Genomic DNA, 19,985 nt, shown 5'->3' with positions numbered 1-19,985 from the left:
GCAATGCTACGTGCCCACCACACTGAAAGATCTACCTTTCAAATGGAAATCTCCTGGAAATAGCTGTGCAGTTCTTGTGTCTTTGCCTTGAGCCTCATAGCTGTACATGTGTGAGATCATCTGAGGCACTGCTGCCTTGGACCACTAACCTTAAAGCGGGATTCCAGGCGGGATTCGGTACATAAGACAGTGTAAACACTTACCTGATATCTGCTCAGCAATCTTGTGGCCGTTTCCATGTTGGCTGTGGGAATGAGAAGCCCAGTTCCTGTGTCTTCCTGGATTTCCCTAGAGAGGGCTTGGTGAGAGGGTGACAACAGTTGGTGGGATTATTTGCAAATTGACAGTTTTGTGTTTCTTCCATCTCCCTCTGTCTGGGGCTCCATGCAAGATCTCACCTAGGTGAGTTTCAATGATGAGAACGGTGAGGAATCGGCCCAGAACTACACGGGAGAATCTTGTCAATGATCTCAAGGCAGCTGAGACCATAGTCACAAAGAAAACAAACACAAGGACTGAAATGCTGCAGCGCCTGCAAAGTCCCCCTGCTCAAGAAAGCACATTAACAGGACCGTCTGAAGTTTGCTAATGAGCATCTGAACGATTTAGATGAGAAATGGGTGAAAGTGTTGTGGTCAGTTGCAGTGGCGTAGCGTGGGGGGTGCGAGGGGGGCCACCGCCCCAGGTGCAAAATTTAAAGGGGTGCTGTCACGAGTGTGGAGAGGGAGTGCCAACAACAGATGGGACATAGGAACATATGCATGATGTCACCACTCCAGGCTTTACCAGTCATTATCAAGCACACTCGCCTCTTCCCTACAGCCACTGCTGTCTCACACAGTGGATCATGTGACCAGACTGGAGCTAAGCTGAAAATAGGTAAGTCCATGGGTCAGGGGGGCGCAAATTACTTGCCTCGCCCCAGGCGCTGACAACCCACGCTACGCCACTGGTCAGAGGAGACCAAAATTGAGCTCTTTGGCATCAACTCACCATGTTTGGAGGTGGAGGAATGTTGCGTATGACCCCAAGAACACCATCCCCATTGTCGAACATGGAGGTGGAAACATTATGCTTTGGGGGTGTTTTTCTGCTAAGGGGACAGGACAATTTCACTGCATCAAAGGGACGATGGATGGGGTCATGTACTGTCAAATTTTGGGCGAGAGCCTCCTTCCCTCAGCCGTGGCATTAAAAATGGATTGTGTGTGGATATTCCAGCATGAGAACGATCTGAAACACGTGGCCAAGGCAACAAAGAAATGGCTCAAGAAGAAGCACGTTAAGGTCCTGGAGTGGCCTAGCCAGTCTCCAGACCTTGATCCCATAGAAAATATGTGAAGGGAGCTGAACATTCGAGTTACCAAACGTCAGGCTCGAAACCTTAAAGCGGGAGTTCACCCGGAATTTTTTTTTTAACATTAGATTGGGCCTAATTACGGGAAGCAGAATCGGGTGTTTTGGTTAAAATCAATGCAGTACTTACCTTTTTTGAGATAGATGTTCTCCCGCCGCTTCCGGGTATGGTCTTCGGGACTGGGCATTTTTTATTTGATTGACAGCCTTCCGACGGTCGCATACAGCGCATCACGAGTTGCCGAACGTCGGTGCGGTGCTATACGGCGCCTGCGCACCGATGTTCGGCTACTTTCGGAAACTGGTGACGCGCTGTATGCGACGGTCGGAAGGCTGTCAATCAAGTAGGAACGCCCAGTCCCGCAGCCCATACCCGGAAGCGGCGGGAGAACATCTATCTCCAAAAAGGTAAGTACTGCATTGATTTTAACCAAAACACCCGATTCTGCTTCCCGTAATTAGGCCCAATCTAATGTTAAAAATTGAGTTTTTGGGTGAACCTCCACTTTAATGACTTAGAGAGGATAAAATCCCTCCTGACATGTGTGCAAACCTGGTGGCCAGCTACAAGAAACGTCTGACCTCTGATTGCCAACAAGGGTTTTGCCACCAAATACCAAGTCCTGTTTTGCAATGGGGTGAAAAACTTTTTTCACTCATTAAAATGCAAATCAATTTCTAACTTTTTTGAAATGTGTTTTTCTGGATATTTTTGTTGTTCTGTGTCTCACTGTTAAAAAAACCTACCATTAAAATTATAGACTGATCATCTTTGTCAGTGGGCAAACGTACAAAGTCAACAGGGGATCAAATACTTTAACTCTCACTGTATATACTTTTTAATAACTTATTTTGGGGGGGGGGCACATCACCCATCCCAGAAGGCTTCAGGGGCATTGCGCCACTGCACGTCATCAGGAGATGGCTGCAAGAGCACGAAAGACTGCTGGCTCCTGATGACACGAGCAAAGAAAATGGCTGCGGAGAACCTGAGGTGCGGCGGTGTATAATAAACTGTCCAGACAGCTGCACTCCAAGAATCTTTATTGAAAAAAAGTATAAAAACAACTACTGGCCGCTACATGGACACTGTGGGGACTAAAAAAGTCGACATGTTTTGCGCGTCTCAGCACTTAATCATGACCAAGTACTGCGGCCTTAGACTTATTACAATGGGACGACGCTGGAGACCAGCGAAGAGTGGAAAGAAGAGAAAAATAAGAGGGAGGTGACGTTCCTGTAATAAGAGCGTTAATAAACTTTCAGCAGCTTTCCTCTAGGGGTGAAAAATAATCAAACTCAATTTCCAGAACTGGCTGCGACCTGCATCTTTGCAAATGGACTAGACCTCCCTGACTTCTGCTCACGTGCTCGCAACATGTCCTGTAAGAATGCCTTTCTTTTTTCTTATTTTTTTTTTTGTGTTCGATATTTTTATCTTTTCAAATTAGGGCAGCTTTATCTTTGTAGTTCCTCGGTGGATGTGGATGGAAGCTTTCATTATATAAACGTTGTCGTCTTTGCTCCTAAGGAAACGCCTATACAGCAGAGACGAGTCCTTTGAGAATCCAAAGTGTAATTGAAAAGCAGCATGCAATCCCCAGGTATCCTCATATAGATAAAACAATAAACGGCTTTGAATTTGTCAGCTGATTTGCGAGCACCAGTCGTTTTTAACAGCTGCAGAGAGATTTTTCTTGGAACGATGGGCTGTGTTCAGGCTTTATTTTGCTTCTCTTCAGAACCACGTAAATTGCAATGCCATATGCATGGTGCGCCTGACCGGAACACATTCATCTTCATGGTGATTTTGTAGTTTGTTTTATTCTGACTTACTTTTGGGTTTTATTGGTTGCTATGTGTAAAACTGTTACATTTTCCTTCTGAGCAATTTTAATAAATGTGGCCATGGGTTATTCAATTACTCGTAAGAGCGAATGCAGCCATATTGTGACACAAACCATTGTTCAGCTTTGACCTGCTGACTTTAGAAACAGCTGGTACCACCATTGAGGCAGAATTTCACAGGCTGACTTTTTTATTTTTCTTGTGGCTTTTTGTGTGCCTGTTGTCCGTACGTTTTATTTGATGTGTTTTGTCATGCCACAAAAAATCTGCCTCTGGTTTTTCCTTCACAGTAGAAGCCAGCTTATGGCCTCATTAAATTACTGTACAGGTCTTACAGGCGCGTTTACCCACAACCCTGTGCTTTTCATAGTAAATAATCTAGAGGTGAAACGTTGTCAACTCATATTTTACTTTGGTGTGTGTGGCCATGTTACATTTTCATGCCATCCCAATCCAGTTTAAGTGAACTGAACTATGCAAACTGTGGCAAAAAAATGGCCGGTGGAGGTACGATGAGTAGTCGCCAGTATTGTTGGTGGACTGCCTGCAGCTGATCTTTACCCGTTTTTGATTCATCATGCCTTACTATGAACTATGCATTTAAGGTGGTTCTAGAGGCTCAAAGTTTTTACCTTTTTTAAAGTGGTTGTAAACCCAACCAGAAAACTTGCACCTACATTGGGTTTACTTGCTCTTTAAAGCCAGAAGACTGTGGGATCATTCACAAAGCACAGCGTGGCTCGTGCATGTGCAGTGGAAAACCTTGCGTTTTTTTTTTTTTGGAAGGACTTGTGTCTTTTTTTCCGACCGGACTAACTATGTAACTATGACTCATTCCCCGCTCCTCTTCTACAATTGGCACTTTTGAGGAGCAGGTACCAGACTTTGACAAATGCCTGCTTCCCTCCCTCCCCCTGCAGTCTTCTGGGACACTGACAGGTCCCGGAAGACTGCATCCACCAGTTACGATGTGCAGCAAAAACTCACGCAGGCGCAGTTGGCGACCGACTGTGAAGCCGCAAGCTGTCGCAGCCGGGTGCCCATAGTAAAGATGCCGGCGCTGGATACTGAAGACAGCAATTGAGACAGACTGCGGTAAGCACACCGCTGGATCGTGGGACAGGTGAGTGGCGTTTTTTTTAAAAGTCAGCAGTTTTAGTTTTTGTAGCTGTTTGCTTAAATTTTTTCCACAGGTGGCTGGAACTCCATTTTAAAATGGTTGTAAAGACAATTTTTTGATCATAATGCATTCTATGCATTAAGATAAGCCTTCTGTGTGCCACAGCCCCCCGTAATACTTATTTGAGCCCCCTCTCTATCCAGCGATGTTGCATGAGAGACTTGGCTTTCTGGTACTCTCCCTTCTGATTGGCTAAGACAGCAGCGAAGTGCCATTGGCTCCCACTGCTGTCGAAAGTCAGTGAGCCAGTGAGGAGAGAGAAGCGGCAGGGCCAGGCTGTGGCTCTGTGTCTGAATGGACACAGGGAGCTGCGCCTTGGGTGCCCCCATAGCCAGCTGCTGGCTATGGGGGCATTCAACAGGAGGGGGGAGGCCAGGAGCGTCGAAGAGGGACCCGAGAAGAGGAGGGTCTGGACTGCTCTGTGCAAATCCACTGCACAGAGCAGGTAACTATGACATGTTTATTATTTTCAACAACAAAAAATACTTTAGTATCACTTTAAAGCAGAACTTTACCTAAACCAGCTTGATAAAACATTTTTTTTAGCAAGTAATAGATATTCCACATTAACAATTATGCTACCAAAATTAGTGTGTGCTGTGAATTGTTCCTGTTCCTTCTTTCTGGAGGCTGCTCTTTTTTGCTGAAGCCCAGAGCCTCTGAACCGTAGTAAATCAAAAAGTGGAACTAAACCCATCAACTTTAGCGGTTTCAAAAAACAGTTGGGGCCCTTTCACATGCACGTGTCTGCATACAGGCTCCGCTTTGCTCAGCAGGGATCGCTCTGTCGATGATGCAGATGACAGGTCTGTCTCCTGTCAGGACCCGTCAGAGCGCCGCTCTCCTCTTTGGGGGATCAGATGAAGACCGACCCGTAGAGTCCATTTTCATCCGATGCAATCCGCCAGACGGATGGAATATAGGGTTTCCATCTGTCACACTTTAGCGGATCGGAGTGGGTCAGATGTCAGCGGACATGTCAGCGCTGACATCCGTCACTCCATAGAGGTGCACGGAGCGTCCGTTCCGGTCTGTGTGAAAGGGGCCCTGCATTCCTAGAATACCAGGATTGCCAATTGTCACATTTGCTTGTGTCCGCAACAAAAACAGTCAAACTATCAAATGTCTGGTGTCATAACTGATCACATGTGAAGCACCATGGCATTTGCAGATCACAAAAACAGTGTCCTTGGCTGTAAAGGATAGGAGGGTTTCATTCTGCTTTAAGGCTGTCGGCAGATCGGCCTCTACAAACTCGGAAGTGCCTAAAAAATGGAGAGCAACTGAGCATGTGCAGAGCAGGGTGAGACTGTATATTACTGGATTTTAGTATAGACACTTATTTCTGCTGTTTTACATAGCTATACCTGCAAAAGAGGCCAGCCCAAAGAGATCTAGCAGAACTTTAAATTGAATTTTTAAGATGCCAGCGCCTGCCCCCAAAGCCAATTGAAGAATCGGCTCGAGTGAGGTCATCACTGGATCCCTGGACAGGTAAATGTCCTAATATATTAAAAGCCAGCAGCTACAGTAATTGTAGCTGCTGACTTTTTAATTTTTTTAGGGGAAAGCCTAGAGCTCTTCTTTCATTCTATGCATTAAGGTAAAAAACTTTCTGGGAGCAGCTCCCCCCTCGGCCCCCCTTATGCTTACCTGAAGCTCCTCTCGATCCAGCGATTTGCATGAGAGCAGCAACTCTTTTGGGTCAGTCGCTTTGTCTCACAAAGCAGAGGGAGCCATTGGCTCCTGTTGCTGTCAATCACAGCCAGTGAGCCAATGAGGGGAGAGTGGGGGAGGGGTCAGGCTGTGCTATGTGTGTGGTCAGGAGCAACCCTGCTTGAGTGCCCCCAAAGCAAGAGGCTTGTTATTGGGGGAATTCTGCAGGGGGGGGGGGGGCAGAGCCAGGACCACCGACAGGGGACCAAAAAAGGACCAGGGCTGCTGGTCCTATTCTTTTTTGGTCCCCCGTTGGCGAAAATTTTTTTGCACAGAGCAGGCAAATAGAACATGTTTGTTATTTTAAAAAAACTTTCCTTTTTAGAATCCTTTTAATTACCCATATGTCTATAGGGTACATTGTAGGTGGCCATCTTGGTGAAGGTAGGGATTTGCTTCCTCAAGTCGGAGCCTCCAGCAAGGAGAACAGTGAGCAGCAGTTCCTTAGAACTCACTCTGCAGATATACAGCTATGAGGGTACAGGAGATCCTTAGAACTCTGCACATATACAGCTATGATACTGCAGGTACGGGAGTACCTAGGCATCCTCACATACCTGTAACTGCACTGTTATTTTTCAGGAGGAATTCCAGACTAATGTCCCACCAGTCTCCTAAGCACAATTAACATGTCTATATGTTTTCTTTACCATGGCAAACCTCTACTTTTTGAGTTCAGGTCCACTATAATAAATAAAATGATGGCCATTGTTATTTTAACAGACTATCGGTCAATTGACTGTAGAACGCGCTTGCTGGTAGAAACGTTCCACCTACGCAGCAGTTGTCCCAGTTGGTCAGCCCTGTGTCAGGAGAGCAATTGCATTAATCGTTGTATTTGTTTAGTGGTTTTAGCTGGAAAATGTAATTGCTGTACTTAATGAAATGTTTTCTTTCTGGAAGTTTTCGGAGATATTAATTTTACTGCCAAGTCATCCAAATGCAGCTTTCAAGGTGGTGTGGTTAAACGCATTGGCGTGATGTTCTTACCACCATCAGCTGTTCTGCTTGCTTCCCTGGCAGAAAACGGGCATTTGTCATGATACATGAACTGGTCTGGCACCAGTCTGGTTGCCATAGCTGTTGGACAGGCAGTCGTGTGTGTGTGTGTGTGTGTGTGTGTGTGTGTGTGTGTGTGTGTGTGTGTGTGTATATATAACCTGGAGAAGTATTCCTTATAGTCCTAATATAGAATATTTAACATGACATATTGGGGGTTATTTACTGCAGAAATCAAGCAGCCTCCAGGTTTTTTTATTTTTTTTGCCAAAGCTTAAAGTGATACTAAACACAGTTTACTTTACATGATCCCTTCTCTTTCTGTGTATGGACGATAGAACTGTAATTTATTTTCTTTTTCAATCATATTTATTTGTTTTGCAAAATGGAGTAATACAATTTAATATACTTTCTTTACATTGTTGAGGCTATCAAGAACAGTTAAGACATACAGTAGTATCAAAATCGAGGGATAGTCCCATATCTCAGTCTGGTAGTACTCGCAATCGTTGCGCTATCCATGAACAGTCCAGAGTATTTTAATATATTAAAAAAACACATCCTAGTACCTTTTTCCGAATCGATATACATCTCTCAAGTGACCCAGCTCTTTCCCAGACTGTCTGCAGGGAAACAGTGGCAGGAGGAGCTTCTAGTCTTCTGCTGCTGGTCACATGTTCAAAAGAAAACAACTTTTTGGAATACAGAGTAAAAATAAATAAAATCAATAAAAAAAAAATATATATATTCTACAAATATGTATTTGAAATCCTTTTTTTTTTTTGGCCAATAACATGGTATGGGCAAATTTCTGACAGTCACAGGCTGTCATGCTCATCAAGCCTGTGGTCTAGAATAGCAGGGAGGAGAAGCCTCCATCAATCAATGTGTAATATCCCACCCCAATTGTGTTTAGCTAGTTAGTGGGCATAGAGGAGGGAGGCAGTGGGCTGTCATTTACCACTGTGTATATGCCCACATGTGTGGCTCTATAGTCACATGGGCTGCTCAGATGTGTTTCGGAGGAAATGCTTAACATAGAAACTCACTGAAAACTGAGCATGTGCAGAGCTGCCAACACTACTCTGCAAAATCCCTGGCTGCAGTGGGAACTTAGACTAAAAGGGGAGATGGAGAGCAGCAGAATCAACCGGACTTTTTGCAGAATACAAAAACAAATCCCATAGTGATGAATGCGTATGAATTCACTATTCATTTTTTTTTTTTTTTAATAATGTGGGTTTAGTGACACTTTAATTGAACAAGCTGAAGTTAGAAGCTGATTGGCTATCATTAGTGGTGCAACGGATCGTCATTGATCCGTGATCCGAACGGGTCAATGTCCGCGGATCGACACACCACGCCCATAGGAAAGGCCGCAGCTTCGGCCTAGCTCCGGAGCCGCGGCCATCTTAGTACACCTGGCGGCGGCCTAGGTGAGCTTCCCAGAGCGGCGCTGACTGGGGAGATGTGAGCATTACAGTGGGGGGGAGATGACGTGGGCATTACAGTGGGGGGGAGATGACGTGGACATTACAGTGGGGGGGAGATGACGTGGGCATTACTGTGGGGGGGAGATGACGTGGGCATTACTGTGGGGGGGAGATGACGTGGGCATTACTGTGGGGGGGAGATGACGTGGACATTACAGTGGGGGGAGATGACGTGGACATTACAGTGGGGGGGAGATGACGTGAGCATTACAGTGGGGGGGAGATGACGTGAGCATTACAGTGGGGGGGAGATGACGTGGGCATTACAGTGGGGGGGAGATGACGTGGACATTACAGTGGGGGGGGGATGACGTGGACATTACAGTGGGGGGGGAGGTGACGTGGACATTACAGTGGGGGGAGATGACGTGGACATTACAGTGGGGGGAGATGACGTGAGCATTACAGTGGGGGGGAGATGACGTGGATATTACAGTGGGGGAGATGATGTGGACATTACAGTGGGGGGGGAGGTGACGTGGACATTACAGTGGGGGGAGATGACGTGGACATTACAGTGGGGGGAGATGACGTGGACATTACAGTGGGGGGAGATGATGTGGACATTACAGTGGGGGGAGATGATGTGGACATTACAGTGGGGACTATATATGGTGGTGGTCCGAAAAATGATCCGATCCGTGGCTCTGATCTGAGGAACGATCCGAACCGTGAGTTTTTTGATCCGTTGCACTCCTAGCTATCATGCACAGCTGCACCAGATTCTGAGTGCAACAGTTTTATTAAATCTCCCCATTTTCTCAGTGAGAGATCAGACAATCGCTGAAGTACTGCGATTCGCTTTTGCAAACCGAAAGTCTGTGTGTGAAGTTTACTAGGGATGGTCCGCTTCCTCCCAAAAAAGATATGGGTTTATCTGAAAGCTTCTGTAACTGGTGGGCTATGAAAAGGTAACTCCAACCAAAAAATAATTTTTCTGGCTTTGAATCGAGTAAACGGAGGGGTTAGAACATCTGTCTGTTTTTTATTACTTTTGCTGTTCTTGTTGGGGAGAGCTTACTGTCTGTGCTGACCAGTGTGAGGGGAAACCCAATATATTATGGGGGCTGTTGGAAGAGGAGTAAAAGGGATATTGTCTATATTGGGGCATTTCTTTCACTGTCAACTATCAAAAGTGGGCTTTTCCCTATATTTTGGAGAATTCATGAGGATTAGACGCATGCACACGGAAATATTTTGTTTCGGGATTTTGTTTTCGTCCAAAAATTAAATTGTTAATCCCAAAATTAGTTTTTATTTAGTTTGTTTCGTAAAAAAATGCATTCGTCCGAATATCCGAATTAAGGTCGAATCTGTCATTGAAGGCTTATGGTGTCTGACGAATGTTCCAAGAAGGTTCGACGGAGCAGCTAAACTGTATGACGCCGCAATCGTACATTTCTGGTCGAATGTTCCGCCTACAAGCTATAGAAGAATTCTAATGTTGTATTACACTAGTAATAATTATATTTATACATTTTTATTACTAGTCACCTAACATTCAAATTCTTCTATAGCCTATGGGCTGATCATTTTACCGGGAAAAGAAAAAGTGATAGGGCTAGATTCAGGTAGGGGCGCGCATTGTTACGGCGGCGCAGCGTATCGTATTTACGCTACCCCGCCGTAAGTTAGAGAGGCAAGTGCCGTATTCACAAAGCACTTGCCTTCTAAGTTATGGCGGCGTATCGTAAATTGGGCCGGCGTAAGCGCGCGTAATTTAAATGTGGATGAAGGGGCGTGTTTTATGCTAATTCTTGGTGACCCGACGTGATTGACGTTTTTCCTGAACGGCGCATGCGCTGTCCGTAGCAATTTCCTAGTGTGCATTGCCCCAAAGTACGCCGCAAGGACGTCATTGGTTTCGACGTGAACGTAAATTACGTTCAGCCCTATTCGCGAACGACTTACGAAAACAACGTAAAAAATTCAAATTTCGACGCGGGAACGACAGCCATACTTAACATTGCGTGGGCCTCCTAATAGCAGGAGTAACCTTACGCCGAAAAAGCCTAACGTAAAGGACGTAAAAAAATAGCGCCAACGTACGTAAATTTGTGAATCAGCGTATCTAGGTGATTTGCATATTCTACGCCGAAAACGGAAGCGCCACCTAGCGGCCAGCGTAAATATGCACCCTGAGATACGACGGTGTAAGAGACTTACGCCAGTCAGATCTTAGGCTAATGTCGGCGTATCTTGCTTTCTGAATACAGAAAAAAGATACGCCAGCGCAGCTTTGAATTTACGCAGCGTATCTATAGATACGCCGGCGTAAATCAATGCTGAATCTAGCCCAAAGTTTATGCGTGTTAATAACCAGAATTGAATTGCCCATATGGTTTTTAGGGCATACATAATTGATTACGGACGCACCTCTCAGCTCACCAGTCTCCCAAGTAGGAAAATGGAAGTCTAGCCCATAGAAGATGGTGTAACGACCTGTAGTTCTAGGCCTTTAATGATCTCGGCTTTGGTTTCCCCCCAGCCCTGTCTCCTCGGCAGCCATGAAATGTAGTTCTTCTCACACCCCTCTGATCATGTTGCCTACAACCCCCCTCTCTCCTCTTAGTCACCTCACTTCTCATTACCTCATTGTCTTGAGATGAAAATCTTGTTTTTGTCTCTAGTCTGCAGCCCCCACCTCCCCTCACCTCCATCATTTCTCTCTTCCCCTCTGATGCTTGGCTTAATATTTCATGCTAATTCTCCTGATGGATAATAGATTACTGGCAAGTTGTAAGGGATGAAATGATTACTTGGAGAGCAAGATTCTGGATTTAACACTGTGTAACTCGGAGCTGTCAAGTGGTTTAGACAGAACGTCTTGCCAGAAGAGCACCACTGACAGAAAATGAACAATGTAGCTATGTAAATGTTCTCATTATCTGCAGTTCAGGTGCAGAATGACTCTTGGTGCCTACGGTATGCTTCAGCCCACACAGCAGCATTAAGGATCTGAGGCAAGCTTTGCCCCCCCCCTGCAGCAGCATTAGGGATCTGTGGCAAGCTTTGACCCGCACAGCAGCATTAGGGATCTGTGGCAAGCTTTGCCCCCCCCCCCCCCCGCAGCAGCATTAAAGGGTCACTAAAGGAATTTTTTTTTTTAGCTAAATAGCTTCCTTTACCTTACTGCAGTCCTGGTTTCATGTCCTCATTGTTCGTTTTTGCATTCATGTTGCTGTAAATCCTCTCTGTTCTGGACACTTCCTGGTTGCCTGTTTCCTGATAACCACAGTACTGGGAGATTTCTCACGGTGGTCACTAATCAAGGAGGTGTGAGTAAAACTAAACTGGATTGGTGCTGAGGAGTTTTAGACAAAGTATCACTGCTCTCTATTGGCTGACTGCCCTCTAGTGGCTCTCTGTACATCAGAGAACCAGCAAACAACAGCAAAAACGAAACTACACTGCAGGCACATTATATGATTGTTTTTTTTATCTATTTTTAATCATTTTTAAAAGGAATCAGTTAACTATTATGTCTCTATGCCCTGTAAACAGTCATTTCAGCAAAAAAAAAAATTTCCTTTAGTGACCCTTTAAGAATCTGTGGCAAGCTCCCCCCCCCCCCGCAGCAGCATTAGGGATCTCTGGCAAGCTTCGGCCCACGCAGCAGCATTAGGGATCTGTAACAAGCTCCCCCCCCTCCGCAGGCAGCAGCATTGGGGATCTGTGGCAAGCTCCCCCCCCGCAGCAGCATTAGGGATCTGTGGCAAGCTTCCCCACCCCCCTCCCCCCGCAGCAGCATTGGGGATCTGTGGCAAGCTCCCCCCGCAGCAGCATTGGGGATCTGTGGCAAGCTCCCCCCGCAGCAGCATTGGGGATCTGTGGCAAGCTCCCCCCGCAGCAGCATTGGGGATCTGTGGCAAGCTCCCCCCGCAGCAGCATTTGGGATCTGTGCCAAGCTCCCCCCGCAGCAGCATTTGGGATCTGTGCCAAGCTCCCCCCGCAGCAGCATTGGGGATCTGTGCCAAGCTCCCCCCTCCCCGCAGCAGCATTGGGGATCTGTGGCAAGCTCCCCCCTCCCCACAGCAGCATTGGGGATCTGTGGCAAGCTCCCCCCTCCCCACAGCAGCATTGGGGATCTGTGGCAAGCTCCCCCCTCCCCACAGCAGCATTGGGGATCTGTGGCAAGCTCCCCCCTCCCCACAGCAGCATTGGGGATCTGTGGCAAGCTCCCCCCCCCCGCAGCAGCATTAGGGATCTGTGGCAAGCTTCCCCCCCCCCCTCCCCCCGCAGCAGCATTGGGGATCTGTGGCAAGCTCCCCCCGCAGCAGCATTGGGGATCTGTGGCAAGCTCCCCCCGCAGCAGCATTGGGGATCTGTGGCAAGCTCCCCCCGCAGCAGCATTGGGGATCTGTGGCAAGCTCCCCCCTCCCCACAGCAGCATTGGGGATCTGTGGCAAGCTCCCCCCTCCCCACAGCAGCATTGGGGATCTGTGGCAAGCTCCCCCCTCCCCACAGCAGCATTGGGGATCTGTGGCAAGCTCCCCCCTCCCCACAGCAGCATTGGGGATCTGTGGCAAGCTCCCCCCTCCCCACAGCAGCATTGGGGATCTGTGGCAAGTTTTGCCCCCCCCCCCCACAGCAGCATTGGGGATCTGTGGCAAGTTTTGCCCCCCCCCCCACAGAAGCATTGGGGATCTATGGCAAGTTTCCCCCCCCCCCCCCACAGCAGCATTAGGGATCTTTGGCAAGCTTTAACTTGTGGAGCAACGGGGGGGCATGGAGCTCGTCATGCTCTGCGCATCACGGAGGCATGGTCCTGTAATTATATGGAGAAATATATAAATATTCTTTGTATGTATTTCTGGAGAACTTTCATAGAATCTGATCTAAAGACTGGTGGCACACACTGCCCAAGCACTATAGCCACACCTTGTCCAATTCCTATCTCCTGCCTGTCCTTAATCCAACCAGCCCTCCCAAGTGAGATTTCCACAGTGGGCTGCATTGCATATTTGTTAGCTAGCACATTCTAACAATTACATTTTAATTGCTTTATAACAGATGTTGTGAAAACACATTTGGAAAACTGAAAAAAATAAGCTTTATTTTTGTTTGGTTTAAGCCGAGAGCATCATGTTTCATGCAAAGCATTCTCTGAATGGCGCTCGTGCCCAACAGCCGACCTCCTGTGCTCACAATGCCGCAGGGCAGAAGCTTGGCTCAGGACCCGGAACCAAGTGGTGAGCACTGGAAGAGCGCTGTCTATCTCAGTGATGCCCAGCTTGCAGGGTCATCAGCCGGGTATAGTATTACCATTGTTGCATTGATCCAAGCTGGACCAATGTAACGTCTTTAACATCTGAATATGTGATGATCACCCTTTTTTCTAGAATATTCACCCTACTTATCCGAGATGGACATAAAAAAAAAGAAATTGGTTCGTTTTTTTTTTTTTTTTTACATATCTAGTGCAGAAAGTTTGGACGGGAAACACATTAACCTTCCGATTTATCGTTGGTTCGGCAGAAATTTTACAAACTTGTCCTTTTTTTTTTCGGCTCAAAAAGGTCACAACGATTATCAATTTTGTGCCCATTAACTGTTCGAAAAACGAACGACCGAATTTCAGCCGATTTTTCGTATAGTGCATGGCCAGCATTACTAAGGTTGGGTTCACACATGTGCAGTGTGAATTGAAGTTCTGTTTTCAAAGCTAATTGACAAAGTAGTTGTTCAGCGTTTTGGTCAGGTCAGGATTGCATCAGTATTGGGTGAGGATTTTACCCTGTTCACCACTGAATGACCTGTGCGATTCAGAAGCGTTTACATAGTTAATGGGCCTTAATTCCCACCTGAGCCGTTCAAGTTGCACTGAATACGCACCCTGGCAACACCGGACATATGTGAACAGGCACAATAGAAAGCAATGTTCTTTCACATGTCATGCTAATTGGATGTGTTTCAAAACGCATCAGATTCGCATATGTGTGAACCTAGCGTACAACTGGAGCACTCAGAATCTGGTGCAGCTGTGCATGGCAGCCAATCGGCTTCTAACTTCACCTTGTTCAATTAAAGTGATTGTAAAGGATCACCCTGTAAAAAAAATCAATTCAGTGTGACACATCTGATAATTGGAGAGCAGGCTGAGTTTCCAGCATAGATGGAGAACTGGCCAGAGTGTGCTTTCCTGCTTAGTGTGGTCAGTTTTCAATAGGAAAGCAGAGGGACTGGCAGGAACACAAGGGATTTCACACAAAGGAAGCAATACAAATGGAACAGGAGACTTCTTCATACAAAAACTATTAGATAAGCACCTGAATGATCACAACATACAGGGATATACAATGTAATACTGGCATAAAATCACACACATAGGTTGGACTTGATGGACTTGTGTCTTTTTTCAGCCTCACCTACTATGTAAGTACATGGTACTGCAGGCACATAACAGGAATATGAAGTGTTGGGGTAACAAATGCTTTAAACTTTGGTAATATGTGGGGGTGGGGAGCCAATGAACCACTGAAAACCCCAATACACATCTACAAGGGATTTGCCCCAGCGTGGACTTTATAGGCAGGTTAGGGGAGTGTAAGATAGTATTACAAAGGTATGAAATATAACAAAATGTATTTGTCGCATAAAGTAAAAACAATTCCCAATGGAGGGACAGTAAAATACATAGAAGCATATATAGATGATATAAATACAAAACAAGCACCCAATTTGTGTGGTAGGCTGTAGCACTGAGCCGGCCAACATGGAGTAATGGCCCAACAGACTTCAAGGTGTTCACAGCTGAACCCAAATCCAACGCGTTTCAGAAAGGTTTTGTATATTCCTCCTTTAGGGGAGAAAAGGGTGCACAAGATCTATAGGTACAATAGAAAAACAATCAATACAGTATTCAATGAGTAAGGTTAACACATTATAGGTGGATAGGCACTGTCCAGACAGAGGGTCAGGAATCCAGGTCCTGTCCTGATCACATTCACCCCTCCAAAAAGAAACGCCCTAGCTATACACACCAAACAGAGCATGTGCAGAGTGCCCCTAAGGTGCTGTACTATCAGGAGATGGATTGGGGACTGTGGAGGATCAGAGAAAACAGGTTCAGTCAGCCTTTTTACACAATGTGGAGGATTAACCACTTAGGTTCCACAGTGAGTATATTAAGCATGCTTTACTGCATATATAAACTGATTTTACTGTTGTGGGTTTTGTAACACTTTAACAGATTTAGTTCACCTCTTAAATTGGTTGTGGGCCAACCAGGACAAGTTCCTTTGCGGAAGAAAAAAAAACGTGCGATTGGCGCATACCAATGACATGCAGAATCTGCTTTGGGGACTTTTTGTTCCCGAATTGCAACTTTCTATTTTGCTGTTCCTAGAAGTTAAACTTCTCTAAATTCTCCAAAAATTGCAACGTTTCCTTTTTGAAAGGTGCTTTACTAACAAGTTATGCAGTTTTTTTTTTCCATCAATGTGTTTGTTTTTCTGTTCGTATGTGGTGTTTGGTCATTTTTATTACTGACCCGACCCACCATCTGCGATTGTAGTCGCCGACTGATCTCAATGCAAAATGGCTGCAGACAGCGAGCGACAGTTGAGAATATTGTACAGCCAACTTCAAGAACCATCTAGTTTTGGCAAAACAGAATAAAAGAAAAAAAATCGCCCTATAACGTGAATTTTTTTTTTTTTTTTCTTTTTTTTTTAAATACTAGTGTTCTCATTTATGTAGGCATTTGATGTGTTTTAAAAAGTGCATATGTATAAACATTTAAATACAAATGTTTATATATATTTTTATGGAATGGTCCCTATTGTTCTTGCTTCCCTAGAATTTAGCAAGCCATTGTTCAGGATTTGCACTTTAAAGTTGCTGTCATGTTTTTTTATGCCATCATTAGGATGAAGCCTGGCTGTCAGAAAGGCCGACCCTCTTTGAGGCCTGCGTTGTTATACTAGGCCTCAGGCAACAAGACACATGACAATGGCTAACGATGAGGAGGCTTTGTACTGTCTTGTTATCCTTTCACTAATCATGCTTTCTTCAGCCCCCTCCCCCCCCACACACACACACACACACACACACATTGTTATATATTAATATACATGAACATTATACCTTATGATTTTGGAATGTGCCTCATCAACTCTGTTGCAAAAGCCTACAGGGCTCTTATCTGATGCTTTTCTTACAACCATTTACCATAGTAACACCATCATCTACCATGTAATCTTCTGTTCATTTGCATATCTTAAATAGTTTTTTTTTTTTTGTGTTGGTTGGTTTTTGTCAAGTGAAACTGAGATAAATATAGAACAATATCAACTTCTTTGCAAATGTTGTGTTTTATGTTTTTTTGTTTTTACTATACAGTAGATCAGGGGTGTCGAACTCCATTTTATCATGGGCCGCATCAGCATTATGATTGTCCTCAAAAGGGCCGGTTGTATCTGTAAGATTAATGTCCAGCGCATCCCCTCCCCTTACATTAGCTGTCAGGAGCCACCCCACAATCAGAAGTTGAGTCCCCCACCCTCCCTTACATCACAGTGCACCCCCCTTTCCTTATGCTGCTGCTGGGAAGAAGCTGGATGCATTGCTTGAAAGCAGAAAGTAAAGCCCCATACACACCATCAGTTTTCCTGCAGGTTTTTGTCTTCAGGTTTACCAAAACCATCTAATATGAGGTCAAACCTCAAGAATTTCAATTTGTATGCAATCAGGCAGGCACCTTGCACTACATGGTTTTGGTAAACCTGAAGAGAAAAACCTGCAGGAAAGCTGATTGTATGGGGCTTAAGGGCCCTTTCACACATACGGACAAATGGTCTGTTTATTACAAGTCCGTTTACGGACTTGTAATGAAGCCCTATGGGATTGCAGACGTTAGCGGATGATGCATCCGCTAACGTCCGCAACCATCCGCGTCCGCAAAGATCCGCTTTTGCGGACGGAAGAAAACCCTATTTTTCTTCTTTCCGGCGGAACGGATCGGATGAATACGGACACACGGTCCATATTCATCCGATTCCCCATAGGGGAGAGCGGAGGAGAGACAGGGCGGTCTCTGCACAGTGTGTGGGGACCGCCCAGTCCGCCAACAGCTCAGCAGGGATTTACGGAGGAATCCCCGCTGAGCCAAACGGCCTAACAGAGCGGATCAATTACGGATCCGCTCCGTGTGAAAGAGCCCTAAGGGTCTGGAGTAGGACCAGATGAGGGCTCGCGCTCTCCGGCAGCTGCAAGAGAGGTGCAAGGGCCACATGAAATGGTCTGGATGGCCGGAGTCAGCCAGCGGGCCTTGTTTGACACCTGTGCAGTAGAGGGTGCACCAAATGGAAATGTTGCTGCCGAAACCAAAAATGCACGATGCACCTGGCCAGAAACCGGAAGTGACATTTAGTGCAAGAGAAGCTCAAGAAAAATGTATCCCTTTGAATTTAAGCTCTATGCATGTCTTGACACTTGTCCGTCGTGGTGTTAAAAATATTGCTGCATTTTTGGTCAGTTTAAAAAAAAAAAAGTACCTCCCCTTTGAAATGCATTAAAAACGCAGCAAGAACGCATCATTAACAAACCGGTGTTATGTTTGTGATGCGCTTTTTGAGTCACATGACCTATGAAAAACACATCACAAGCACAGTAAAATCTCATGCATTTTCGGTGCCATTATTGGCACTTTTCGCTTATCAGCAAAATGCAGATAACACGATTTTCGAATGGATATGTTTCAGCGGCTGACTTTTCGGTGCATCTCTACTATACACTCTTCTATAAATGCATTTATGGCCTGGTTCACACTGGTGTGATTTCAGATGCGACTAGTGTTGCAGAGAATCACGTGACAATGGAAATCGCATTGATTTCAATGGTGCCTGTTCATATCGGTGCAATGCAACGTCCAAAAAGATACCTGTGCTACTTTAGTGAGATGCAATGTGCTATTGTGATCACCACAGGGTTATTACAGCATATGATGACTTTGATTTTCATAGAAGAGAATAAACATGATTATATCCATGACCATATTTTTTTTGTAAATAATATTAATTTTAGTATACGGCGGGGTGGGTTAGAACCCCTGTCACATTTTATTGTGTCCTTAAAGTTTGTCCCCTCTCCTGTCTCTGGGTTTCTCGGGTAGGAAATGAGTAAAATCTTCCCAACAGGAACACAGAATGCTATTTTAAACCACCAGAAAGCCTTGGATCCTTCCCTACAAATTTGTTGGGGTTAAGCCAGCCATATATGCAATGAAACTCAGACGGTTCAGCTGGAAACGGGGCAAATTTTGACCCATGTATGGGCAGGCTGGTTGTACACAAATCAATCTATTGACCCACTTGTGGACCACTAGTCTTTTGAGTTTTTCTGCAATGATCAGTGCCGCCGGCTATAGCCGGTAATTGTATTGATGATTGTATTCTGATGGCGGGGAAGGCTCCCACTGTTGGCATACAATGCCACAGCTGGAGGAATTTCCCCATCCACTTGGAATGGGTAGATGGGGGAATCGAGGCATTTTCTTTCGTAAAACCGACCCGCTGGTTAAAACAAATATAAAAATGCATATGGCTTTAGGATTAAAATGAAAGAAATACAGTTACTATCGTTGTTTAACATCCTGCAAATACTAAAATAAATAAATAAACCTTGGGCGTTTGCTTTCAATCAAACTAAAATCCTGATTCAGAGAGAGGAACAGCAATGTGCAATCACTCTGCAGTCATACAGCTATAGAATATAAAAAGAAGAAAATATGTCCCCCCCCCTTACACGCATCTACAACGCCCATAAATAAGGTTTTCAGCATGTTATGCTTGATATGCCTATTTGCTACAACTCCTACACACACAAAATGGATTACCAACTCAGTCTTTGGTCAGGCAGTCTTAATTGTATGTGTCCAGCCGTCAGACAGACCCCCCCCCCCCTTCCTGTTCTGTGTCTGAACCCCCTGAAATGTGTCACAGTCTGTTTCACAGTCATTTATACTAATGATGTTTGTCATGTTGGAGGATGGCGAAGAATGAATAGGCAGACGTTAGCAGGGACACGAGACGTTCTATGTACAGTGACTGAGCACACAAAAGCCTCAATGTCCCGTGGGCATGCATTTTCATTGTTTTTCTCTTTTATTTCTTTTTCTCCTTTTGCTGTGACAGATTCGCGTGGACAGCCCTGCAGATGCTGTACTGTATGACACTGCTGTGGTGGTGCCAGGAAAACCAATACTGCGGGATATGGTGTTCAGTCCAGACTGGCAATCTGTATACATACTGAGTGAGAAACAGGTAAGAAAACAAAGTAAAAGAACTCTTGGGCCATCGCCATACTTACGTTTTATTTTATATATTGCACCCAAAAAACAGAAATATCCATTTTGGATATCACCTGACCTCTTGGTACTCTAGCTGTGAGAT

At 45.4% G+C, this 19,985-nt stretch overlaps 1 protein-coding gene across 1 annotated transcript in view; it reads left to right on the top strand.

Annotated features, from left to right (window-relative positions):
- The window catches only part of PLXNA3 (plexin A3), a 207,702-nt gene that overhangs the window by 89,909 nt on the left and 97,808 nt on the right, over positions 1 to 19,985 (top strand). Inside the window, exon 4 of the mRNA XM_040324278.1 lies at positions 19,728 to 19,856. Coding sequence (XP_040180212.1) covers positions 19,728 to 19,856 — 129 coding nt within the window. The remainder of the gene's footprint in view (positions 1 to 19,727; positions 19,857 to 19,985) is intronic.

Source organism: Rana temporaria, chromosome 9 (genome assembly GCF_905171775.1).
Source record: "Rana temporaria chromosome 9, aRanTem1.1, whole genome shotgun sequence".
Lineage (NCBI taxonomy): Eukaryota > Metazoa > Chordata > Amphibia > Anura > Ranidae > Rana > Rana temporaria.
This window is presented reverse-complemented; position numbering and strand designations above follow the sequence as displayed.